This window comes from Bombus flavifrons, chromosome 1, assembly GCF_040668555.2.
Source record: "Bombus flavifrons isolate JBK064 chromosome 1, iyBomFlav1_principal, whole genome shotgun sequence".
Taxonomy (NCBI): domain Eukaryota; kingdom Metazoa; phylum Arthropoda; class Insecta; order Hymenoptera; family Apidae; genus Bombus; species Bombus flavifrons.
Window position 1 is genome coordinate 13,190,188 of NC_138442.1, and position 27,789 is coordinate 13,217,976.

Sequence of the window (27,789 nt, forward strand, 5' to 3'; positions counted from 1 at the left end):
TATGCCGCAAATACGCTGGTTTCACGCGTAAAGGATCACCGTGTTCGCACAGCTGGGAAAGATAGTGATTTGCAGACCTTCGAGAACGCTGCCCTCGTAATAGAGGCTAAGATTACGAACGAGCTGTTTGCCTTCTTCGCAAGATCGATAGCCATCGACGCATAATTTCGCGATCAAACGTGCTATTGCGCCTGATGATCATCGCTATCGAATCGCGAGTCTCGCTCGTAAAAGATCTTCGTTTTTTCTGTCGCCTTACGTACAGCTGTAAATTTCCGAGTCTCTTCGCGATCTTCGTTCAAGGTTCTTTCTCTTCATCGTGTCCATGTCAATGTTTCTGTTTGGCACCGATGTTAATTATTCGTGCGCCGTAATTGCGCTCGAATACCGGCAACGTTAAGAGAGATATTACACGTTGGGTCATGTACTCGAGTCAGCGATATCGAGAAAGATAGAAAGAACAGCGCTTGGAGTTTTCACGAGGTCAGATAAAGGAGAGTTCAATGAGAAACGCCTTAATCGGTTCAAGGAACTGTCCCGGGTCTCGAAGGAGACTCAGGATCGATTCGAAGGCTGGCGCGTTACGATCCAGCGTTTTACGATCGAACTCCCCCAACGTCCTGATAATATTCCAGGGGATAAATCTTGATGGCGAGGTTTTAAGGCGCGCTGCACACATGCACGCGCATTTACACGAGGCGATGTTACGGTCAGCGGGAGTTTCAGCTCTCACGCCTCCGCTTTGGCCTCGTGAGATTTCGAGAGCCACGCGAACGCGTCGATGAGCGTGATGAAACGCGCGTAAACGATACGCTAGTCTCCTAAAGTTTTCTATTTCTTTCTGTTCCAGGTAAGACAGTTTTCCCTTTACATGGTTTCTCTGGACACGTGGTTCGATCGCCGATGAATATGACAATCGAGCCGCTCGGAAACCACGTTGATCAATTTCGTAAATTAAAAGGTACAGAAAAGCGATGTTAGAAATGAAACGAAAGCGATGTCCAGTTTAGCTTCTGAGAGGCTTGATTAATTATCAAGTACCTAAAAGTATCTTAGATTTTATCCAACTTGTCAAAATGCAAATTTGACAGGAGTAAATTTTGCGAATAAATTTTGCACGCGAATCTTGCACGCAAGGTAGATGGAAATCAACGATTTCCGGAAGAAAAATAACTACGTGAAACACATCGAACAGAGGTTCTCGATGATCCCTAGGCTCGTTCTCAATCGTTTATCAGAATTTCGAACGGCGCACTCGGTCACGACCACCCAAGGGCTCGAAACTTCCTGGTGGTAATCGACCGGCTAAATACGTACCTCGCATTTCCTGAAGCATCGTCGCGTAAATACGGACGTTTTGGTGGAACTGGTTGTTTCGAAACAGACCCGCGAGCGTTCGTTTCGTATGTCCGTACGGAAAAATAACCGCGAATTTCGAAGATACCCGCTTGCAATTCACGGTATCGTTAAATAATACTTATTGAAGATCGTATGTCTGTCATGTGCTCCAGAAATCGATCGAATACACGTTAACTATAGGTGCTCGATGGCAATAACTTTTCGATAAGTAGCAGACCAAGAAGAGGATATCTCGCTTCACTTAAGGAGCATTCGATTTTTATTTTAATCGATCTTAAATACTCTTTTTATTTAATTGTATAATATTCTGTTCTGAAGCTGAAATACATTGCGAACAGTCGATAGCTCCATTTGCCTTCTCAGATCACTCCAGGTGTCTCGTAATTTCTCCTGGGCGATTACTTTTCCACAAATCTCGACGAAAAGTATAATTTACCGGTGTTGATCACAGTGATCCATAGCGATCAGTTGATAAAGATCCCTACTGATCATTGGGCAGAGCGCACGGGTCCACCTGTACCGTAATTTGAATAAAACATATTCCCCCGTCCCGTTTACGATGTCGTAGCCCGCGGCCCCACTCCGACGGCTGATTAATTCGCAGTTCATTCGCTACACGCCAGTTTATCGGTAAACGCGTCAATTTACAACGTCGTTGCGCGCACGGCTTACTCCGCTGGTGGAGAATAGCGATGGCCACCCAAGCAAACGTAACCCAGCTCCCAGCATCCCAGACTGTCCTCTCGATATTTGTCATTCATGTACGTATCGACTCGGAAATCGTTATTATCCTCGTAAATAAGAACGAAGCAGTCGTGTGTTGTCTCATTCGCGCGAATAAGTAGACGCAGCAATGCAGAACTTTTGAGAATGTTTCGAGTGTTTATCGATGTGGATGAATTATCCTCTAGGTTTGCCTAGAATAGGAGATTCATAGAGAGTGATGGTAGTGAGAAATTGCGAGAACACACAATCGAGGAGCATCGAAGAGCAACAGGGATCTAATAAGGGATACAAAATTCAGGTAACCAGAAAGAATATATAGAATCATATAGTAACAAGACACATCTGCAATCTAAGCGTTCTAATCTTCCAACCTTCTTAATGTTACTTACGTTTCGATACCAACGATAGGAATGAAGACCGAGTCTCTGCCGTATCTAAGTAGATCGCATAGAGAACAGAAAGTCGACGATCCCCATAAGTTAACTCGGAACAAAGGAGAACTATCCTTAGTTTCCTCAGAGACTATCGGCCTCGTAGTCGCTAACGAGCGAGAAGAGACCGAACCGCCGCGATGGTGCGGCTTTTTCGTTCCTGATAAAGTAGAACGTGTCGAGGCTATCGCAAAACGAAGCTAGGCGTCCCGAAGAATAATCGGTATAGGCTCGGCGGCTGATACGCCCTCGCCCGTGAGAATCGTGCGAGATAAACTAATGACGAATCCGTGCAACGGCACGTAAAAGTACACGAGAATCAGACTTTCCTGAGCACCCGGCTCCCGGTGATACGATAAACGGATGATGCATCGCGCGCGTTGCCTACCGGAGTTTCGATCGTAAGACGATCGCCGCTTGTGCGTTTCTTCGATGCTCGCTCGTGGGTGGACCGGTAGACGTGGATTGATGGCTCGTGTTGCCGCCACGTTGCCCGCTGTTATAGAAATTTCAGAGCGAGTCCGCTTTCTGGTGTTCGTCGTTCGATGAGAGATTCGGCGATAAGCGGTGGTTGCTCCTTTTATGGAAAATTGTTCGAGCGATCTTCAAACGGAATTACAGAAAATGAGATAGAAACGATTATTGCTCGATCAGAGATGCTTCTAAAGAATTTCACTTTGTCGATGAAACAAATCAGAACCCGTGTTCGACCAAGAAATCGAATCTCGTTGGTACTCGCGCGTGATTCGAGCGCGGTGTGTGGAGAAGAGGGCCGGTTCGGCCGCGAGCGGCAAAAGAACAACAGAAACAAGGCCCCAGGGTGGCGATCAGGGACTATAGGTGCCCGCAGATGCTCATAAATCTTGTCCTAACGCACGGTTTATTACTTGTAATCAAGCAACCATGAATTCTGCTGAAATCTCCTACGTTATAGTCAGCCGAGCTGCCTTCTACTTATCCTCCTTTTGCGCTTGCATCAACCCCCGCCCGGTACTTTGCTACCGCCTGCAACTACCCCTGTACTTTTCCACCTTTGAAATTTCTATCTCTTTGCAAGGAAAAAATAAGAAATTATGCTTGACGTATTTTTTCGAATCGTATCCTTGTCAAAGTCGACGTTCGTCTTCGCTGCTATATTTCTCCAAGTCTCCGCTCTAGAAACTACTTGTATAACTGTGGTATTCAATATTCTCCGTTTGATAAGTAACGGTCGTTAACTAATGATCTTCAAACGGACCGATCTGTTTTTCACCTAATATCCGCTCGAACGTCCGTTGTATGACCGTCGGTGCCTTGCTTGGCCATTATCGACGCTTTACCAGCGTAATGGCTTCGAAATGACTCTCGAACCGGTGAGACGGGAAACCGATTCTACCCATTCATTAGTAGCAGTGATTTTTAATGAAACGTAGACCAGAGGGAGATTTCTCTTTGAACGAGACCGTGTTCCTTTCCAATGAACTTGTATCCGTCGTAATTATACGGGGTGTTGAGTAGAGGCGAGAAAAAAGCGTTATGTAAACACCGTTTCAGAAACGACGAGATATTTTCTTAAACAGCGTGCATAGAAGTCTAGTTCTGTAGAAAGATGAGTAACTCGAGTTTATTATTTTTTCTTCGGTACGTACATCAGATACCATGAACTATTCTATCGATAATTAAACAACGATAGAGTTTTCATTTCTACCATTGTTTCTCATTTTTCATTTTGCATTAAATATTTTGAAGTTAATATTTTAGCGATTCGAAGGTATCCTATCAGCAAGCTACAAGAATAACAATCGACATTTGCAATTTAAAATTCTTTGAAATAACTAACCTCGAGAGTATTCTAATTTGAAATGCAACTATTCATCGCGTCTATCTTTTTATTTCGACCCTGTTAAACGATAATCGGTCGTCCAAGCCTATTAAATACGATACGACAAACTGTCCCATCCGTCTGTGAACGAATTCTCTGGAGCTACGATGGAGCTGACGTTGCTAACGGGGATATAAACAATGCTCCTTCCAGGCGGTTTTTATCGTCGAATGGCTGGTCCCGGGTAAAATAAAACCAAGTAACGGGAGCACCTCCCGCGGAGTTTTGGAAATCGCACCAGAGTCGGGCCAAGTTTTTTCCTCTTGGTCCAGGGCCTGGCGTGCTTCCATGGTCATTACCTTTACGATCAATCACACCGCTCATTATCTTTAAGAGCGCGGTGTTACACGGCGGTCGTTACACGTTACGACGTATTGGTTGCGCGACCGCGAAAACGCCGCTCCATTATACGCAAACAGCGCGACTCCTTCTTTATTTTGTTATTTCCCGTGCATTACCGGTACTCCTTGCTTTCATCGACATTCTGTCGATCAACGATGAAAATTTCCTAACGTCGTGGAGTTCAAACGACGTAGAAATTTGAAAGCTTTCGAACAAGCTTTTCGGCATGCGTCATTATCCTGGTATCGAGTTAGTTAATTACAGATACGCATAGGTTAGTGCCAATGATTCTTCGAAGGTGACAACTAAGAACAAATTCGATTCAGCAACGATGCAACGAATACCTGTACCTTTATAGTCCCAACCTCCGCAAGCTGTCACTTTTAGGAGAACGCCATCGAGCGTATTCACGCAACCATTTTCACGTTATTCCTGTTTCTTATCAGCGATAGTATCTATGACTACTAAGCGTTCGAACATCGTCAACGATGGCTATCTCATCGGAGAAACGTTTCACCTGTCACCCGCAATCAAGCGTAGGAACGAAATCGAGGAAGGAAGGTGAAGGATGAGAGAGCGTGCGCTCGTGGCCGACGTAACGACAAAGCGGGCAGACTACGAAGCGCCAGACGAATTTTCGGCGGCGTTCGTGAAACCGCGGTTACTCGTAAATCACCGAAAACGCGCGTGCTCGGATCGCTTTCAGCCACGATAGAGTCACAATTAGCGGCTGTCCGTGATCAATTAATAACACCTCTGAGCACACACGCTTCTCTTAGCACTCGACGAGCTGTCGCTCATCGGATGCGCTAATTAATCCACGCGTATCCCCCCGACGATTAATCACACCGTCGTCGTTTTGAACGTTCTCTTGAAAATTCGTTTATACGTCGATCGACGGTGCCGTAGCTCGATGCTGCGGCGCCAACAGGATTTATAGGCTGATGAGTCTCGATTTTTGTAATCTGTGAATTGTAGAACCTTTCAAAGCGAATACTTACAGAACCAGAGAAACTAAGTATTCCCTTTTCTTTATATCGATGTTTTTATTACTATTTGACCAACAATAAGAACCAATTATATCTTTACACATCCTATTATACATATACTATGTATCTTTCTTTTTCTTCCAAGAAATACAATTTACATATTGGAGCTGGCATCTTATCGTTGCAAACTTTTCACATATCGAAGAACGTTTGAGTCAAGTATTACCTTCAGCCGATCAAAGGAATGTAAGTAACGCAGAAAATAGCTACGAGCCGTTGAATGGTTGGCGTCAGGGTTCCTCCCGATCGAAACCGAACGACCACGATAATTACGGTGTTTCTCACTTCCCATCGCGCGCGCGCCTCTTCCGTCTTTACGTTTAGAAGACCGTGCGCTTGGAAATAATCGTAGGTTGTCACGAGGCTCACCTCGGCTGACCTCCTCCATCGTATATTTCACTCGATGATAATTGTTGGCGATAATTCATTTCACCTGGCGCACGAATGGCAACGCGCGGATTTTCCTGAAACGTATCAATTAGAATCGTTCGCGAGAAATTTCTGCAGATCCCACGGACACACCCTCCGAGCAAGTACCAATTTCATGCAAATACGACGGCCAATTAAATTCGACTTAGTCTCCGTGCCGTTTGATTAGATCTTTGAAATCTGTTCGTAACGCGTAGCTCGTACGATGTTTATTCTATTTTGCAAGGCGGCTGTTGCGTAGTCGAAATTATTTACGACGTATTGAACATTATGCGCGAGCCGTCGTTCCTGCGCGCGATCAAAATCAATTTGTATCGTGGAAGAATTCTAATTGACTCTAACCAGCTCTAGCCACTAATTCAATTGCGAGCACGCGCGCCACTTGCGGATGGACACTCACTCACACGTATGCGTTTACAAAGCCACGTTTACGTAGAACCTTGAATCTCTCTCACGTATAAGCCTCTTCGAACTGTTCAACTGCACTTTTCTTTTTTTTATTCGTTCCCTCGTTTACTTCGAAATAATTGGAAAAATAATTAGATTCACTTTATGGTAAATGACTAAATTCATCTTTAATACCAAAAAATCTCCTTTACTTATCAACCCTTATCAAACTTGATGGATAAGCCGCTGCCGCTTGAGAACGCGTTCCTGGCGAGGTCGAGGCGCGATCGAAAGCGTCGCCCGCTGGCTGAATGTTGGTAATGAGAAGGCGAAAGGGAAATAATGGTGGACGAAGCTCGAGGCACGGTACCGTGGCACGTGACGTCCGAGGAGTCACGAGCAGGCATTTCCGCAGCGGTTCCGCAGACGTGACGCGTTCTCCTCCAGCTTGTTTTACGTGGGTTCACAGGCTATCTTTCCCTGTCGCGCGCACGCGACTGTTTTTCTTCCGCTCTCGTCGCACCGCCGCCGCCGTCGCCGCCTCTGCCACCTCCCGACTCCTCGTCGCGAGGTCGGACCACGTGATATTCGGCATTGGAAATGCGCGTCGCGAAACGCTCTCTGCAGGCGACTCACGCTCCATCGGCGACGATTTATAGACGTTAATGGGTTAATATCGCCGGTTCCTGGCGGATCGAAGCCACGGAACGTCCGATCACGTAGACCCCGCCTCGTCGTTCCCCCCGCACAACCCGGGGAAAAAGGTGCAGATTGATGAGCGCAAACGAATAATCTATGGCTTCATATTCATCCCGAGGATCGGGCGTCGACTCTCCGTCTAGTCGTTTTACCATCCACGATCGCTTCGTTACAAGCGCAAAACATGAATTCTTCGCCGACCCGACCCGATGTATAAAAGATCACCGGGCATCGATGCGATACGGTGGGAGAGATTTAGGTGGCTTTAATTAGGCTACATCGCGAATTAATGCCCAATCGGTGGTTTCCTTTCGCAGAGTGTGTATCCCGAACGAAGAACCTCGATATTAGTATTATTTATACCTTTTCTGTAACGTCGTCGATGATACGTGTCTTATTTCGGAATGAGCATACGGTCGAGAAATTAGGTTGCACGATGAAAGAAAAAGGGGTTGACATCTGTAAATAAATACTTCGTCACAGCTCGTGATATCCCTTAACGATCCTCCGGGGAATCTTGACGGTATTCTACCGGCAATTTCCACGTCACGGTCTCTCTATCCATTCGCAATAAGTCTCGCAATTTCCCGGAATCCTCCAGGATGGTTTCTCGGAAACAACAATATTCAATCGCTATCGTAGATGCTCGATCGAGATAGTGGAAGCGCGAGAGTCATCAGGGAGAGTGGACGTCGCTGGCTGTGGAAAAAGGTCGACCGTGAAAAACCCGTGGGAAAGTATCCTCGGGTAATCCGGATGAGCGGGTGCTCGCACTCGCGTTTGTCCGCGACAACCAGGGGAATCGCGTCCGGTGGTCGGGAGACAGGAATCCCGGTACTTTGCTCGAGCTGGCGCGTACCTACGCGCCTCGACAAGCGGATCGATAGGATCGATCGACTGACTCGCGGATTGATGGATCTGCTCGCGTCCATTTCGATGGCGATTTCGTGGCCGAGTCTCGTACTGCCGCGGTGCAACCGTTTGATAGCGGGATTTTATTTGTGAACGTTGCGATGTCGAGAAAATCCGACACGTACGGTCTATGAATTTCGAAGACTGACAGACGTTTGGCGGGAAATGTGTTTCTTTTATGTATCACATAGAAAAAAGAGATAATTACACGGTATAATTACAAGCATATAATTACACAGGAGATTTTTCATTCTACTAGGAGAAGTATTTCAGACGACTGAGAAATTCTCGCAATTGTCTTAGGTGATATTTCATAGGTTGTATCGTTCAAGAAAAAGGCAGAGTAGTCGACGTGCAATAAACGATCGCGAGTCGGTTACCAAAAAACGACGAACTATTTAATCTCCTATCGATCGTAGGTATAGCACGAAGATTAATTCTAGCCGTAGCAGCATTATAGATTGTTATAAACTGCGTAACGCAGAGAAAAATTACCGTTCGAGCCCTTGGAGGCCGACAGAACGTGGCAGAGAGAAAAACCGTGGTACGTGACCGGTCGAATTTTATGGCTGTCATATTTATGGCATGCGAGCGCCTTGTCCAAGAAAAACACAGCACCGGGAATTAATAACTGGCGGTGATGAAATTCGTTTTGTCGCGAGTCTCCAGGGACTCTGATTCATTTCGGTACCCCTCGGTTTTGTTGGTTGATTAGCCTCTCTGGAACCTCAGGCATTTAGTATACAAAAGTACATTTGTACGGCCACTACACTTCTGTAATTCAATTTCAACGTTAACTTTCTCGATTTTTCAATTTGCTTTAATCCCTACAATCATTTACAACGTCTGAACGGTTGAAATTGTTCACAAAGGGAACATCTAGGAAAGCAAATAGCGAACGTGATTTGCCACGAGGAATCGCGTGGAGAAGAGCGAAGGAGAAAGGGGACAGCCGTGTTGAACGTTCGGCATAGCGAAGCGAGCGCGCACGCAGGATCGACAGATCGGAGATAAACGCTCGATCCGACAGGAACATCTCCTCGTTTGCGCCGATCACGTCGAACAAACGCGACCGAGGGAGCGTAAGACGCAACTGCATCGGTTACGTGTGATACATTCAATAGGATGCTTTAACGACGACATTAGCGGTGCACCGGGTGTCATCAACGTATTGACTAAAACGTTTAATTATAAGAGCAAGACTATTTTTTTAAATTTGAAATTTTTGAAATTTCGATCGACGAGATACGACGTGAAGGTGGGGGAAAAATTCCGCTAAACGTATATACGTTAAATCTTTTGCTTGTTATCGCGATCGAATTTCCAATAATCGCAGATCATAGGAACGTTGGAAGGATGAGTCGGGTCGAAAGGAGTGTACGTGATCTGATCGATGGCCTCGTGTAGTTACAACACGCGACTACACAAGCCCGATCCTTAACTTGTTAGCCGCGATTGCCGACCTGTGATTAAGGTAACGGTAGTCATCAATTCGGCCACGTGATCGTTAGCCTGTCAGTTGACGACCGACATTTAAGAGGTGGCCGCCGTGAAATCGGTCGACGTAATTTGCCACCGTGTGACGGCGGTCTCGATGCGAGAACGACCTTTAAGCTTACCCCGAAATTTCTGCGTTACCTGGCTTTCGTCGATCCACCACAAACGATTACTGCCAACCTTGTATACAGTGTAATACGTATATCGAATCGATGTTCTTCCAGTTTCACACGGTATCGTTGCAAAGCTTGTATCGACCGAAAGTGACTCACTGGTTCGCTACGGTTTATCCGTTCTCTTATCCAATTTTCTTCAGCGAGAACTGCGTTATCGTTTCGCTAACGAGCCGCTAACGAGTCTCGATTTTGCCTATTTTTTGTTCCGCTTCGATCGGCCCCTTTCTGTCTGCAATTTGTTAGGTGTTAATGGGAATTTTTTGCCACCGGTTATCTCCTCCTCGCTCGAGGCGGGGTCGCTGATGTTTCGTGACAAATTGCCGAACGTCGCCACGAAAATTTCACCCAGAGAATCTTAGGTGTCGCGACAAAGTATCCAATTCGGTGATTTTCATTCGGCGCTCGCGACCTTAAAAATCGTTTCTCAACGTCGTCAAAGGAACAAGTTGCTCTCAAAACCTAATTACAGTGAGCAACACTGGTGTCGTTAATATTCAATTAATCATCGACTGGGCGTTACGCGTTTTCTCGATAATTATCGGTCGTCCGCGAACCAACACTCGACGCATCGTCTCGCCCCGTTTCGTCGATTTCTCGTCCGCGATTGGCCGATCCCCACGTCGTCGTCTCTGCGATTCCTATCGTGTCCGCTCGCTTCCGTCGATACACCGTAGAATCTTGTCCCAAGCGCGTACGCGTAATCGAGAAATTTGTCCGTTCGATTTTCATCGGCCTACCGATCTTCCGTGCTTCTCTTGCATCCTTTTTTATTTGCCTCTTTCCTCTGCAGTAAGTAATTATTTTTCTTAATAAATCGTTTCATTACACGGATCGGTATACATGTTGGCTAAATTAGAAAGCAGTTTTGTAATTCCATTTTTCACATAAAATGTCATGAAAATAGCTACAATTTTTCATGTCGTTTTATTAACAACGACCGATGACAAAATACTCGAGATCCATTTACCGAGTCACGCGTGATCTAATCGAATGGAATTGCAGCGAAAAAGTTCCGTAGAACGACGAGAAAGGATTCGTCGGATCTCGATATCGACGCTGTACTTAATCTTTTAATTTCCATTTTTCACTGTTTCTTGCTCTTTGATACTTCGATTCTCGCGATCTGCAGGAACGTACTGCAGAAACATGAGTAACGCGATCGTTTGCGAGCGTCGCTTTTTATAATCGGTTTATAGAGCGAAACGAACGCGCTCCAGTCGATTATTCATCGACCGATCGACAAGGAATATCGGGTTCGCGACTTGTCGTCATTAATCATCGACCGCGATTAATAGCAATTTGCGGAAGTACGAACAATATCTGGAAGTACAATGATGTCACGGGAATGATTAAGATAGCGACGTGCCCTTCAACTTCGACGAAGATTTAAATTGAGTCTTCCCAGCGATGCCTTCGAATCCCCTGAAACATACTTCATCACTATCCGTCATGATCGGTAGAAGCGCATTTCGCATTAAATGTGAAATTTATATAGGGTGCTATAGAAAAAAACATCTAAGACTTAATGAGCTTACGGTGTTCGCTCAATGATATCTACTAAGAGTATCTGAAAGTTAAACGTCCCCATTGCATAACTAAAAACTTAAGAAAGATCTCGCGGCATTTAACTCGATGACTAAGAGTCAACAAGACGTATTATTTTCAATGTCTCCTAATTGCGTATTAAATGTAAATTTATTATGAATAGCGATCGGCACGTAACAGTAGTATAACACGTATAATCCTGATCTCCTGAAAATCTGATCTCATGCAAGAGATTATGATCGGATAAACACACGGTAATCTAGAACGAACAAAACGACCAGCAACGTATAATTTACCATGGTTGTAAAGTGGCAAGAAACGAAGGAAGAAACAATTACCCGACAGAGTCGTCAGTCGTTATTTCAGCGTGTCACCGACGCACGGCAAGCTTTCGTTCGTTCGTCACGCGAGGCCCCGGAGCGGTGATAAATCCTCGACCTCGCTTCCATCGTTCCATGGGAAACGACGTTTTTCAGAGTCGAACGCGAGATTCGATCAGCTTGGTTTCAGCGGGGGGCGTGTTCTTCAAGAGCCGCCTTCTTAAATTAACATCCGGCTGCGAGAACGATCGCGTGATCCTCAACGTTGGCCTACGGTAGACGCGTTTAGATGTCACCGCATAATGAGCGCGTTTGCAACCAGCCCGGAGGAATTCGCTTGCAACACTGACTCCTCCATCGTCCATTTAGGCCTCGTTCACAACCGCCCTCTCATTCATATGCTGCCCCGATCAAACGATAATTTTGACGGATGATCGACGAGTAGGACTTGTGATGTTCGAACACTTTGATCTCCTGTCGCAAATTTGAATGGAGAATTGCGCAAAAATTTCAAGTGCCTTAGTGAAGTTCAAAGTGTTGCATGTAATCTTCGAGTCTGGAACCTTCTTATTCGGTAAGATGCTTTTCACTCACATAATATTTCAATCATGCGAATTAAAATTCAAATTTTCGTTTCGTTAATTATGCACAGAAAAAAAATTTTCGTGAAAGTTCGCAGTCCGATAACGATCTTCGCTGTCACCTGTCGCTTCGTTAGTTTCAGTTCACGAGCAGATAATTTCCATTGTAACTCATAGGATCGGATATCAATGGATCCAGATGCCACGTACGAGTATCTTAGTATCTAATTAATCGACATTAACTTCTCGTTATGACGAGCTAATTAGTCAAAGACACGAGCGTAGGAGTCGACTTATCGCGGTACAAGGCATCTTCGCGATTCGAGTAGGTGTGAACCACGCCTAAGTAAAGACGTCGCAACGTCTCGCCACGATTTGTCCCGGGACATCGCCGGCGCGATCATAGATTATAACAGAAGAGAACGGTTATGTCTTATGACAAATGTAATCTTCGCTGTGACAGCTCAATCTATCGCGAGCTCGTCCTCGAGCGAGAACAAACATTGATACTTGGGTTTCTTCGGCCCGTCCGATTCCTTTGATTGACTCCTATCTAAGTGGGTTATCCGCCTCTTGGTTCCTGGCCAGTGTTTCCTTTCAATTTGTCACTTCCACCGCGGACCCCGATTTTTCTGTCCGATCTTGCGTGCATCTTTCTTTGACCACCGTTATCCTCATTAATTATAATGTAACTCTGTTCTCATTGCTGGATCCAAGTTAAGGATCTTTCAAGTTCTTTACTATTTGACTGATTTCTCAGAATAATATTCATTCGTGACGTTAAATATCGGTGGAGCTTTGAACAATCTATTATCGACGTTCACGTATCGAATATGAATAACGGGTAATAAGAGGTGTGTCTATCGGTGGTTAAGATCGAAGCGGCGAGAAATCTGACGTTGCTTGTCACACGAGATAGGTTCATCGATGAAGATAGGAAAGGTTAAGCCTGTAAGCGACGTCTGGCCGTACCGTGTGAACCAATTTAAGTCAGACAGTTCGCTGCTACTTACGCTTGGTAGCGAAAGTTCGCCGGCTCGATCTGTTCATTCATGTCGCTTCTTCGTTCTCTCCGCGTGTTACAGATGTTTCGTTTACCGTCATCTGTCGATATCATCGTCTAATTAAAGTTTATTGCCTCTTTTACCCCAAGATCGTGCATTTCTTCGATTACAGGTAAGGTTATAGAAATCGACATGTCGAAGATACGATGTCACCGTTAGATGCAGCATTTCGCTTAACCCTTTTCTGTTCTGTTGCCGACGCGTTGCCGACAGAATATCACGCTAGATCGTAGCTGTTTTAGTCTCGAAACTGTTTCCGATTTCGAGCATCGATTATATTTCGCATTTGCGTTATATATTCCCCTTCTAAATATATCTACTTTTATTGATAAACGGATCAATTTCCGTTATTACATTTGTCGATAGTTTCGGTTTCGACTTTATAGGCAGATTAACTTGGAATGATTGATACGATCGGAAGCGTTCATTAATGAACAATTTATCATCGGTGCCGGGTGAAATTTATCCATTTTCCCGGTATACTGACGCATAATATCCTATTAAATAGTAATAAGTAGTTGAAACTGCGCGGTATCCAGCCCGCGAGAATGATGTTTCATTTAACGAACCTGTAATTTACTCCGCAATATACGAAGCTCGCTGCCAAATTACGCGTTGTATCGTGAACACTGCATCATCAACGAAACCGGAGATGCGCCGTTTCCACCTGTTACGACGCGCATTATCCGTATTTTTCTCCATGCGCCAGCGAAATCGCCCATTTGTAACCACCGCGATAACTATAGCTACCGTTCCTCTCTTTCTTTTTCGTTCGAACGTTATTTTCCCGATGATCTTTGATTTTATACATTAACATTTTTCATAAGGGAGTAACCAAGCATCTCTGAGAATTGAATATGAAACAATGGAATTCATCGCTATAGGGGTTGCTCAAAGAGAAACAGAGGAATCGACGGGAAGATGAGAAATAATCGTAGAGAATGGAAGAAAAAAGTGTAAAAACGAAGGGCGCAACAAACACACGAATTTCCGCTACGTTTTAACCTTCGAGCGCATCGTCCCTCGTTTCCTTCAGCCACCTGAACGACATCGTTCGCACCGCTCATCAACAATGCATTAACACGCAGGCCGAACGTGATACTGCAATCGCGGCGAGTCGGCCAATCGTCGGGGTACCGTTAAACCAGGTGCAAACGGAACGAGAGAGAACAAGCGAATGAATTGTCGCGGGCAGCCTTGCGATCCGCATTAACCCTCTTCCTCGACGGCCACGCCCGACTCGTTCGTCGCGAAATGATTTATTCGCGATTGCGTCGACGCGCTGTTTCTCTGCTTGCGCGATGCCGACCTTAATTATCGGGTCACCCCATAAATAACGCGTATCTCCTCTTCTTTTTTACGCCCTTGGCGCGAGTGAAAATACTAGCTGCTGAACATGCATCAGCTTACGATAGGCCAGATGCTCGATTTGTACAAAAGATTTTATAATTGGCGAGAGTTCTCAAAGTATATTGGTTTGTTAATACATTTGCTTGCTATATCGCTAGAGAAAGTCGATGGAAAGATCGTTGATCGAGTACGTAGAATGTATTTTCAATTATTAATCAATCAATCGTAGATCGTACGTGTTCTATCGCGAGTCTAACAACCTCTCGATCTGCCTTCAACGAGAACGAAGTATTTTTTCGCGCTCGCTACGCTGCTCGAGGAACGCGTCCCCCGTTACCAAGGAGAAGAAGGATGAAACTGTCGGCAAAGGGCGCAGCGAGCTAATTATGCGTCGTATACGAAGGAAGATTTATCGCGTTTGCATTTTCCACGGTGCGTGCGGTTCACCTACGTGAATACGCGTACCGATGTTTCCCCTGCAGTCCCCTTTCTCCCCGAGGGCGTAGGTGTACCCTGACGACTTAATATTACCACTGAAAAAGATACACGCTTTCGTGGAAGTTTGAACGCTATACCGTGTCGAGATATTAATATTATCTTGGCGAAAGAAATACGCTTCTAGGCAAAGTTACAAGGGTTGAAATACCTCTCGATCTTTATTCTATTGGGTTGGAAAATTAAAATGAATTATAGCAAATTTTAAATGTTTAAAATTGTAGGAAATTTTAAATGAATTATTAGGTTGACAATTAAATGATTGCGGATTTTATCATTAGGTGGTATTGACAAAATCCGCAATCATTTATTTGTCAATCTAATAAATCATTTTAAATTTCCTACACTTAGGAAATAAATGTCTTCGCCATAGAAAACACGACGAAAGAGAATCAACGATATCTGTGTTTCCTAGAGACGAGGCTATCGTGCACCTTGGCGAGATTCGGGAATATCGTGGTGAGATAAACGATCTCTCCCACGGTCACGCTGAGATCACCGATCGACGTTAACGAAGGTCCTGGTTTCTCCAAGAATACAAATCTTATCTTACAACACGTTCTTTTTCCTCTTTTTCCACTGGTGTATCAACGTCTTCTAATTCAATTTTCTCGAAACTCCTGACTTCATTCGCACATTACGAATGTATGGCCACGATGTACATGATAACTCGAGCGTTTAAGAGCCAGGCGATATTAATATGCTCAGTGGGGCGATAACTTTTTCGTAGTTGGATAGTCGTTTTAAAACGAGGTTGGCGCGTGCTCATTCTGCGGAGGATTTGCAAATTGAACGGCGCCGCATTAGTCACTTTGAAACTAATCGATGAGCCGCGCGACAATCGATCCTCGAACAAGCCAGCGCAACTAGTCAGGCGCGACCGTGAGAAATCGTTCTCGCTTCCCCGACGTGCATTCTACGGATATTTCGCCTCGGGATTCTCCAGCGCGATATTTTTCCCGGCGCCCTGGCATCTACGCAATTCCGCGTAACGCGCGCAGATATTACCTTCTTGTCGAGAACAGACTAGCGCGCAGTGAGCCAGGAGGCTGAACGAGCCGTTTTGTTTGGCACTCGGTTTGTCTTGTTAATCGGCTGGCTCATTCTGATATTGGTTTTTTAATATGACCAATGGTCAATTTGTTTGTTGCCGTGCTTAAGCGCGCCGTAGAAATCTGTCGCTGGTCGTCTTCCAGCATTCGTCATGGCGAGGGATGCAATTAAGAAAGATCCGATAAATAACAGAGAAATTCAGTTTGGCCTTAGCACACGTAGATACGTAGATAATCGCAAGTAGCGTGATATTTTCTAGAAGGTCAAAATAAAAAAAATCTCTTATATATTTAGAAGAGGATATGAATTTGCATAGATATCCGGAGTCTAGCGACAGGAGAGGAAAGAAATTCTATATTGGAATTCTTCGAAACTGCCGAAAAGTAAGCGACGAGGCTGGTAGAGAACGCGCGGCATCGCATTTCCCATGTACATTTTAATATAATTTGTGTCGGGGGCCGGCGAGGGAATAATCGGGACAGGATAAGACGCATGCTTCTTCATTGTACTGTACCATAGGAATCTGGCATGAGCTGGGTCGGGCCGCGGCGAGGCGAAGAAGGGAAGGAGAAGGGCTCCTTTGTGAAAGCAGCCTCAGGAAATCAGGATTGATATAGGGCTGCGGTAGGTTCGCTCGTAACTTTGTCCCGCGGTACCCGAGACGCGGCCTCGATCCATTAATCACCCTCGTACGAGGCCTGAACCCTGGGTGATTAGCAGGCGTGAACACCGACTCACCAGGGATATATATGCGATTGCTCGCCATTGTCGACCACCGTGGACGTTCCGCGCCGCCGATTGAGACGTCCGTCTTCTTCGACGATTCGAAAATCCCGAACACGGAATCGCCAGCCGCCGCCGCCGCTTCCGCCTTCTCTTTTGCTCCTGCTTCGGTTCGCGCCGCTATTCTGACTCTCTTTCGTTCGATTTCCCTGTTGCGAAACCGATCCTGCAGAAGTGGACAATGTTAGAGAACAGAAACCTTTCGTCGCGTGGAATATCGGGGGTTTGATGTCGCCGTTGCTACTTTCTATTTTCATGAAAGTACAAAAGTACAGTGAGCTACAAAAGATATTGGCACTCCATTGTACTTTCTGCAGCATTTACATAGTTATTTCGACCACTCGCGAAGAGACGCGATCGCGAGAAAGCTCGTCAACGGGAGTCGTAAATTCCCGTTACGAATCGACGCCACGAAATGATCGATCCCCTATTTCGGTTAGGATAATAGGGGTGGTTCAATTGAGGTTACACTGAATTAACAGGTATAACTTAATGTTTAACAACTTTGTAAAGAAGATAATTACATTGATGCGTCTGTACAAGTTAAGTAGGTGATTGATTTAAGTATAGAAGTCGGATAATGACACGTTGACTACTCTAACGATGAAGAATAAGTGAGGTAAAGTGACGATGCTGTGTCAGAGGAAAGCTAGTCGTGGATGGGTCTAATCTGCAAGAAAGAGCTGATTTGCCAATGGCAAGGTTTCATTGGGAGAGTGAGGGAAAGGCTTCGCTGTCAATTGGTTCATTTTCTAGGTTGGTTGGTCCTCACCAACCCTCCTCAAGGGTACTAACCGCCCCGGAGAGAGACTTGCTAGTGGGAAGCATCATACGTGAGAAAACTAACTTTCCCGTAGTAACAATAAGCTTTAGGAACGATTCAGTAAAGAGATATTTGTTCGGTCTGAAGGACCTTAGTTAGCAAATTCCTGAGATTTGTGATGGGTCCTTGAGACTATTGAGGGTACGCAGTAAGGATCAGCGGACATCTGGTTCCCATCTTGCCCGCGGTATGTGGCCTGGTCTAGGTAGAGTGTCGCCCGACGTAACAATAGTAATTACCTAGATCGAAGCAAGGATTACAAACGACTAATCGTTCAGTCGAATCAAAAGACCCTGTATCGTGACCTGCACTCTTAAACGTTAATACTTTAAACACTAGGATTTAGCCGTTGAATCGCAACGAGCCACAGAAATTTCTCTGTTTTGTGGGTGTGACTTACGAGGTAATCAACGTAGCTGTAAATTACCCAGACGGTGGAGAAGACTGGCGCGTCTCCAGGCTTTTCGATGCGCCCCCAAGACTCGGAAGGATTTTCTGCTCGACCGCGTCGCTCTTCTCTGGCACCTTTACGCGCAATAAATAATTAAGTCACGGTACGCGAACGGAGGCACGAAAAGTAAAGCAACGTCTGGCCGTTGGCGCGAATCTTTATGCGTAATAAATAACGGGCACCCTCTATAATACCGTGCGATACGTTCTTTACGATGGCCCAGCTCCCTTTGTTCTCCGCTGTTGTAAATTTGACTACCTTTCTCTTGCTCGGGCTTTTGTCGATTCTCGCATTCTGAGTCTGCGATGACTGCTTGCTTTGAAGAGTCGAGTCACCAAAGGTAATTAAACGCTTTGTGCATTCCGGAAGATTTCAGCTTGCAATGAAAGGACAATTCTACTGGCGAGAACGACGGACGCGATGTGATTACGATTTCGCAGTGACGATGCTGTATACCATTCGTCACGATTTATTTATTTATAACGACGCTATACGCACGAACGTGTAATTATTATTCTTTTCGCTTTTAAATCATCGTAGAATCATGAAGCGTTTCACGGAAAACGGAACAGCTCGGAATAGCTTGTAAAGTAGCAAAATCAATGGCAATCCGGCCTCCATAGTTGAGAACAACTAGGTCGAGCAATGGGGGAATTCGGGTAGTTAGAGCACAGCGCCGGTAGCTTTCAGCTGGCAACGCGTTCATTTTCCCATTGGCTGGCGTGCGGCGCGCTGCTTCGATTGCACGTTGGGAATGATAAATGGCGGGATAGCCGGCGAAGTAGTAAAAGCGGAGGCACCGGTATGCGTGGCAGTATCCAGGAATAATTTGCTACCGGCTCCCGGCTCGCGTTGCCACGTCCTTTTCATTAAACTTCCGAAACGCCGCTAATATTCACAATTATTATCTTGTATTCCTGCGGGATAATTGAGCGGCTCGGTCGACTTCGAGAAATGGACCAGCCGCGAGAACCAGCCGCGAGGGGACGCGCGAAGGGGGAGAAAAACGGGCGAAGGAGGCGAAGCAGCTGCGAGGATACGATGGAAAACGGAGAGAGAAACTCGCGAGAGGAACGCACGAGCGGCGCCGTGGCGCGCGATGATGAACAGTCCTACGACGATTCGCTAATAACCTGCTATCAGTGTTGTAAAGTACTTTTTACTCTTCTCGTGGTTGCCGATACAGCGAGGGTATTCGCACGATTTCCGCGCATTCCAGCCGGGACTATCGCGGCAATTACATGGAAACACGTTGCATCGTCGCGGCAGCAAAACGTTGATCGAGTTTCGCGTAATCGGGGAACATCGCGAAAAAGAACGCACTGTCGATCTTCTAATGATCCGCGACAGGGTGAGCAACCCTGTTCTCACGGCTTAAGAATTCTTTCACACGGTGATTCTCGCTGGGACGAAACACAGAGACAAATCGTAGCATTCGCACGACAGCTGTAGTATCGTTCGCTTCGCTCATCGCGGTGTCGCGTCGCACAATTCAGCGCTCGAGGAAGATCAAAGAATTTACCGAGATCGCCACGAACTTCTTCAAATGGTGTACGAAAAGATCCGTGTGAAAGAGCCGTCTCATCCGCGAGAAATAGGAAAACGATAGAAGGGGTAGATAGGATGGAGGAGCTGTAAATTTTCTTCGTCACGTTTTTCGCTTGCGTACTTTTACGAGTAGGATGTGTCCTCCTGTTATGTACACGTACTCGGACACTGAATATCGAACTATGACTTTTACGCGCTGCTGTTTATTATTCATAATGAGAAGGAAGTGAATACGTCGAAAGACGTATACAACGTTGGTAATTGGGAGTCGTGCCCTCGTGATATTTACGATTTTAATTTGTCAGCGAGGCTTAGTTATCCAACTAACGATTCGTGTTTCAGCGTGACAGCTCGCGAGGTATTGATTTAGTGGCCTTCGTCGTGGCTGGGAGCGAAGAAAATTCATAGCTCAGTGAACGCGAATTTTAAACGTTCGATAAACTTAATAGCCGATTTCGACGGTATTTCCAACTTACATGCGGGATAATGCAGGTATGTTGGACGCGTTCTGGTAAAATTACATCTCTTGATAAAGGTAGTAAGCTGACTGTCTAGATAATCATGAAGCACTGTGTCTAGCTGACAGACGAGATGAAGATACCTTCGCTGCCCATATGCGCCTCGACCTCGTTGATTTCAGTCGAATAAACAAGACGTTATGGGACACAAATGCGATACGTTATCAGGGAAACGACCCCATTGGTTTTCGTAATTGTCTCCGAGGGAAATTAGGTTCAACGGAGATCTGCGTCGTTATCGGAGGGCTGATAGCTTCTCAAGGAGAACCGACTTGTATGTAATTGGAATCATTGGTATCTGGATAGCTTGCATCGGGAGTTATTTAAATTAAAATGTAAATTAGATCGCATCGAGCGCTACCAGTTATTACATACTTCCAGTATTCCCAACATCCTCTGTAACTCCGATCACTGGTTACATCGACAGTTACATTCACGGAAGTCTCCTTTGAATATGTATTAAAGTTTACAAGAGATACGGAATCTGATTAATGGCTCAAAAATTGGATCAAACTTTCGATTAAGTTTCCTTGGCACATTCGCTGTGTTTGCTTTTTAATTTAAAAAATTTGCTTCTTCTTCTTCTTAAGGGTGAGAAGTCGCAAACCTTCGGCATGAATGGATACGAAACATTCCTTTTCGTAACAGGTGTCATTATAAATACGGAACTCCGAAAGACACGCAACTGCTTATTTATACCAAAAAAAAAAAAAAAAAAGAAAAGAAGAAAGCGTGCATCTCCCTTCGAATATTTATTCCTGGCACGTTCACGACGCGAGATACGGGTGTCCCAGATTTTTGAAGAAACACCCGTTAGATGCGCGTCAAGTCGTTGCACGATGGGCCCTACGGGGGTGGCGTGTATGCTGTTGACCCGGTGTGGACCGGTTCGGGTCACTCCTTTTTTCCCTGGCTGATCGAGGCCTTTTTTCTGCCCCTCGCTCCCGCCTCCTTTGGAAGCAACATCGATATAGCCAAGTGTGACGTCACGCGAGGAGGCGTGATAGCTTATACTCTCGTGCGTGTGTGGGCTCACGCGTGGTCCAGGTGTGTACCCGCGAGGCTCATCAGCCACGGTAACAGTTTCCCTCGATTTCGATCTCTCCGCCTGCTTGCGACCAGGGGATTAGGGTACGATTAACGGTTTGGTCGAACGACGCTCAAGCATGCCGCTACTTTATGATCACGAATTGTAAGATCGACCTAACGCGATTGCTATGAACGAAGAATTCCTGATTATCGTTGAATTTAGTGTTTGTACGTTAACTACCTTGTTGATACCTTTTGTTTCTCGAACGTTATATTGTACGACTATTCCGTTAACAACGTAAATATTACAGTTGCAAAAGTATTATTGACGTAAATCCCATTCTCTATAAATGATATGTCTACGTTCGCTTTTACGAATACACGCTTGCTCGTTTCATCGCAGCTTCTTCCATTTCTTCTGGAAGATGAGCAAGGTATGCGATTCGAACTGAGGTAGCCTGGTTTCCACTGCTCGAACTAATTAAAACGGGCCGCGGAGGGGAGCTAAATAGAAGCGGGCAAAACCTTGGCTCCGCGGACGATATGAAAGCGTCCGGTGGACTGCGAAGAAGTTCGTTAAATAATCGATATCGATGCGAATCCTGGAAGCGCGAGGAATGAAATTGCTAATGTTATATCCCCGAGGATCGGCAACCTTGTAAGAACTGGCTGATTAATAATTCCAGCGTATCCGTCGGTTTCGTCGTTAAAATTGAACGTGACGGTTCTTTCTGCCAGCGCCGTTTCCACGAATCGCTGACCCCGGTTCTAGATCCACCAAAACGTCCATCCGGACACGCTCAAAGAAAGGAAATCGCTCTCTATTCGGACGATCCCTCGAGGATAGAAGAAAGTTAGGAATGCACAGCGAATGGGCGTTTCAGTTTCGCGGAAACGTGAATTCGTACTCGGTCCTCGGCTCATCGTAGTCCTCCATCGAGATCTTCTCGTTTTTCTGCTCAAAATATACCTAGTTTCATCGCTTTTGCCACCCTTGAACGATTTTAGCCACAGCTGGCGTTTACTTTGAGTCGTAGCTCTTACGACACATACCGATCGAACATTGTTCCATCTCGCAACTATCAGAAGCGAAGAGCAGGATAAATGACCGAATCGTCTTGTAATAAATTCATTTTCAGTTCGGTGAAATACTGGTCGTTAGTAGCTACAGAACAAAGAGAACAGCTTCGCATCGGTTTTCGAAGACCGTCTTAAAAATTCTAGATATCTATTCCGACACGAACGATAGGCGTATCGTTGCAAAGTCCGAAGTTAAAGCAGAGAACGTGCAAGGATACGCGCGCCGGTAGCGAACCATTAGCGAATCGCGGCAAGGTTGTTCGTCATCTCACGCTTGGCTAGCCGTGGCCAGGCATAAGCTTGCTTTGCCGACACGCGACCCACACGCGGCCTGCACTCCCTCTCTCTTTCTCTCTCTCTGCCCCTTTCGTTGCCTTTTCTCGGCGATCTAACGCTTACTATCTCGTCGTGTTTTTCTCAAATCGTGTCCGTCCGTCCCGCCACCGAATCGACATAACCGAGAGAGAATCACGACACCGAACCAACATGACTGGAAAAGAAAAACGAATTTCATCTCGTGAGATAGTATTGGTGGTTTTTCTCGGTCGTATCGCTTCGGCGAACTGTCCCGCCTGCGCTTCATTTTCTACTACTCTCGGTGCTCGCCACTCTCCAGACCAGGCCAAGACACACAGTGCAGGGGAACAAGACGGAAATAAGATACGACACAGCTGATACGCCTTCGTCCGTCGATTACGCGCTAGGTGTATGCCGGAGATTGCCGGTGATGTCATTTCCAAGTATAAACCGCCGCCAAGTGCAACGCGACTGCCTGCCACTTATGTGTCCGCGACACCATTTTATTGGGGATACCGTAGGATGATAAGGCTCGCCGATAATCGTTTTTCGGCTACTTTTTCGCTGGCCGACACGAACACCGTGGATCGTCAAGCCTATTTTTTTCTCTCTCAGCTCGTATTTTTCTCCGCGATCTTTATGCACGACCCATGCTCGTCCCGATCTACGTGCCAATTATTTATTTTCACATCCCGATAAGCCTCTATTATGGCTTGAACCACGGGTATTCTTTCATGAACACCTCGGTGAATTCGTGGTTTTAAACTGGTACGTCGATATCACGGAACGTTTCGTGCATAATTGACTTTTATCCCTGCTTACCGAACGCGTCGTGTATCAGGCATTGTAGCGTGTCAAGATGCATTGCCAAGCAGTTTATCGGGCTACTTCGAATGGCGACGAACGCGGATAGTTTCGCTAGCTTGGATTCCGATAACGCGAGCGTTAGAGAAATACCGAGGAAACATATGTTCGCGATCGGTGTCGAACGAGCTGCGTATTGTAATTTGCATGTTGTAACGTATCTCGTGTATGAATTAGATTCTGATAGAGGAGGCTTAATTCTGGAGCTTCGATCTTGCAGCAAATATCATGAGCTATTAAATATAAAGGGTAATAAGATAATTTACCAAGAATTTATGTACTTTTTCGTCTTAAGATGTTCAAAATTCGTCGAATATTCATCATTTCTGTCGCATTATTTTCTTTTTCGTAGAAAATTCCTCTCGAAATTTGGATTCCTTTAAAGACTATATTTTATTTAAGCGTCTTTTTGTACCAAAATAATTCACGATGCATTTGAACGGTTTCTCATCCTTGTTTCGGATATCGTGCAGGTATTCGATCGGTGGTCGCGCGCGGCTGCTCGTCGATTTTTCCGGCAGCCGATTATTAATATCCCGGAGGCGGCCGCGGATCAGCATTCCCAACGACATTTCTCACGAACCGATTCGCGAGTCAAAAATGCCCGCTATCGACCGCTAGAAATTTATACTACGAGGGGCTCTTGCCCGATAAAACAAGGAATTCGAAGTCAGCGATGAAGTGAAGGGAGGTTTGTCCGGCCTGAGCGAGCTGCGCCCGCGACATCAATCATCCTGGCGGGCAAGACTTTCACCGGCTGTTACGACGACGACGTCCACGTAGCTGCACGAAAGACTCCTGGCAGTCCTGGCTCGAGTGCGTTGCGCTGCGTTGCGTCTCGTTGCATATCGGCTCTTGGACTTCCGTGCCAAGCGCGTCTCAAACTATTTTCCACCATCGAAACGAACATTCCCCTTTAGCTCCTCTTACGATCTTAGTATCGTAGGATTTCGCGTATTGGCATTGTTCATCGGCAAAATTGTACAAACGAAACGACTACGACGAGGGAGAATAATTAGGTGGATTTAAATCTAGATATCGTTTTATTTTTCTCAAACACTTGAGAATATTTTATTTATATCGTAACCACGTTTCACGTTAAACTGTAGCACAGATGACTGCCGCTTCAGATTGCTCGCTTCATGTACCGTTTGAGAGCTGGAAACCTCGAAGAGGAAAGAAAGTCAACGCGAAGGAAGAGTTTTCGAAATCGTCGCCAATATTCCGGTCGTCGAAACGAGACCAATTGCGTTATGAATTCTCGCCAAAATATCTTGATACGTAGCAATCCGCACGCACGATTTGCAACCCGATTCCTTCTCAATGCCCAGAGTTGCACAGACACGATTTATGAGCTGGAATCTTTCGACACGGTGAAATCGGTGCTTCGTCTTCCGAAGTTCGACGCTTCCTCTCTGTTTACCAACTTCGTGTGCGAGAAATTGAATCGCGCGCAGGCTAAAGAGAACGAAACGAGTCCGATTTCGACGCATTCAATTACCTTACACTCATAAAATGGCTGTGATTGGCCGATAACTCAGCGTCTCCTTGCGAATTCGAAAAGCAGGACCAAGAGGATACGAGTTTCGTTGGAAGGACCAACCGATTCGGGCCAGTAGCTTCGAAGACGGCCGAGGATGATTCAATCGAGGCGATTCGCGTTCTTTCGGCAACGTCCCGCCCACGGACGATCGTGATCCACCTGGAACGAACGAGACGAACAAAACGAGAGGCAAAGATCCAAGCGCGCTGGTAGGATCGACTGTTCGACGATGATTCAGGCAAATCGATCTGCCGTGCGGTCTCTCTTTCGTCAGCTACATAATGTTCCGCCCACAGAGCATCGTGCTGTAGACCGGAAAAAAATAGAAGTCGTACGATGAAGGGACGCGCCCTGACATCGCATCGGTAGCATCGATCGTCGGTACATGATTTTGTTTCATAACGATGCCCCCACGAACCGACTTTCCGTGGAGCTTCTTCGAGGAACGTTGATCGCACCCGGCGATTCTTCGCCGAAACGAGTATCGATTTGAATTCATCGTCTTATTCCGTTCGAGCTGTCCACCGTAATCGAGGCTGCTTTATTACATGCTCGAGAAATTAGCATTCATTGCGGCCTCTGTGCCTCGAGATTAATGCACGCAAGCATCTTTATACGAGGAATATCGAATATCTACTCGTCGATCACTGGTGAAAAGAACATCGTAAAGTCTAAGTGAAAACGTCATAGATATCCTATCCACAAAGCGATTTAACTTACGACTTAACACAAGCCGAGTCGAGTGGAAACTCCTCCGCGATTCGATAAAAATCTAGCTATTGCGACCACCGTTGAACAAATCTGGTCACGTGTCAATTACCACTTGGAGAAATTTCAAGCGACTTTAAGAAAATAGGCCTTCGTGTTAAGACAGAGAAGAGACGGTCGGACACCCAGCGCGTCCCACCCACGAGAGACGCGAAGGATGATCCACGAAGAGAGTCAGAACTGTGCGCGGTAAGGAACTAGAGAGACCCGGTGAAAAGTACCATTGATCCAGCGCCATATTTCTCCGGTCGGAGTTTATTGAGGAAGCTCGGTGATGGGGGAGGGTATGGGGTGGAAGTATTGAATTCATCGGTGTACGCATTGTCGACAAGATATACGAAGCTGGAGGTTACGGGTTAAGTGGAGCCTGTACCTCCGGTAAATAAGTCTCCCCGCTCGCTCGGGCTGTTACCCGTGTACGTGTGCGTTGTCTTGGCGGGCGTTACGCGTGTGGAAAGTGCACGCTGCCGGCCGCACATAGGCCAGGCCACGCTTTCACGGGGCAATTTATAATCGTACCGGGTTCAATGGAACCCGGCCGTGTGGGACGGCCGAGAACAAAGGAACACCCCGTGGAAGCTAGGTGGTTGCGCTCCGCGACGACCACCACCTCCGTGTCCGACGCTCGCTTAATCGATGATTAGTTGCTTGGGAGCCCTTTTGATTCCCGAAGCTGATGTATCTTCGCGTTGGCCCAACGTTTCTTTGAATCGTGGATGGATAACGTAGCCAAGCGAATCTGAAACGAAAAGTATCTGCGAGTAGGCGGCGTCGACAGGTGGAGGTAAACTCTTCTTTGCCGGAGTTCTTTTTTTTCTTTTTATCGAGTTTGACCGGTCAAACTGTACACGCTAGATACCGATTGAAAGAAGTATGAAAATTTTAATCAATTTTTTCCTCCTATAATGAACACAGTTTTCGTTCGTTGCACTTTGAAAAGGTATCTGGCGGAGAATGTGAGAATCGAGAGCCGTAGGAAGATGGAAATACGGCGAATCACTGTAAATTACGCGCAGCTGAGATCCCGGAAACGAATACATATATCGTGGTGCGTCGATCCTCTTGGATACTTTGCTCTCGATTTGGCCACTCGACTACGCCCACAGCGGGGTCAGCCGCTCGACAAAAAAAGCTCCTTCATTAACGCCGCTGACTTTTGGACAAAGGATCGAACACGCTCGGGCTACGTTGGCTCTCGCGTACAGGCAGAAAAGGGGATCCTCCGTGCGTGGACATTGTTTGTACGTGAGTTACAGGAACGAGGGGCACAAAGCGCCGGTTCCAGCCGACCTATGACCCCGTCTCTAATGAGCGGCAAAGCACGGCTATTGTGAGCGAGCCTCCTCCTCCGCGCCTACTGCCTCATTCGTTCTTCTCTTCCTCGCTCGGCAGCCTAACCCTCCGCACTCCACTCCATCCACCAGCACGATTATTTCGAAAGAACACGCTACTCGCGCGTCGTATTTTGAATCGTAATAGCGATTAAAAGTTATTGCTGCTGGAAATCTCCTTTGAATCCAGCTGATTTATGCTTATTGAGATTTGGAGGTGATCGTTGTGCTTTTCGGCAGATAAAATAAAACAGCCAAATAGAAGCGACGGCTACCGTGTTGCCAGGTAGAACTACGACTACTGCGCTGGGAAATTCGTGCATAGAACAGGAGGTGCTGTTGCACAGATTTATTCAGCGAAAAGGCAGTCGTTATAATTAGCCGGGCTGTGCGTCGAACCAATCGAAACAATCGGCAGCGTTTCGACGTGAAACATTGTTTCAACCGAGGGAATAGGCGTGAAAATAACAACACGTAT

General features: G+C 46.1%; 1 protein-coding gene across 5 annotated transcripts in view; it reads left to right on the forward strand.

Annotated features, from left to right (window-relative positions):
* Positions 1-27,789, forward strand: part of LOC138187422 (myocardin-related transcription factor A) — a 299,722-nt gene that overhangs the window by 190,694 nt on the left and 81,239 nt on the right. For 4 of the 5 annotated variants that reach the window (XM_069128318.1, XM_069128234.1, XM_069128565.1 and 1 more), the window contains exon 3: positions 851-961. The exons of the other annotated variant lie outside the window; for it this stretch is intronic. In XM_069128318.1, the coding sequence (XP_068984419.1) occupies positions 904-961 (58 nt within the window). In that variant the 5' untranslated portion in view covers positions 851-903. The remainder of the gene's footprint in view (positions 1-850; positions 962-27,789) is intronic. 5 annotated transcript variants of the gene reach the window in all.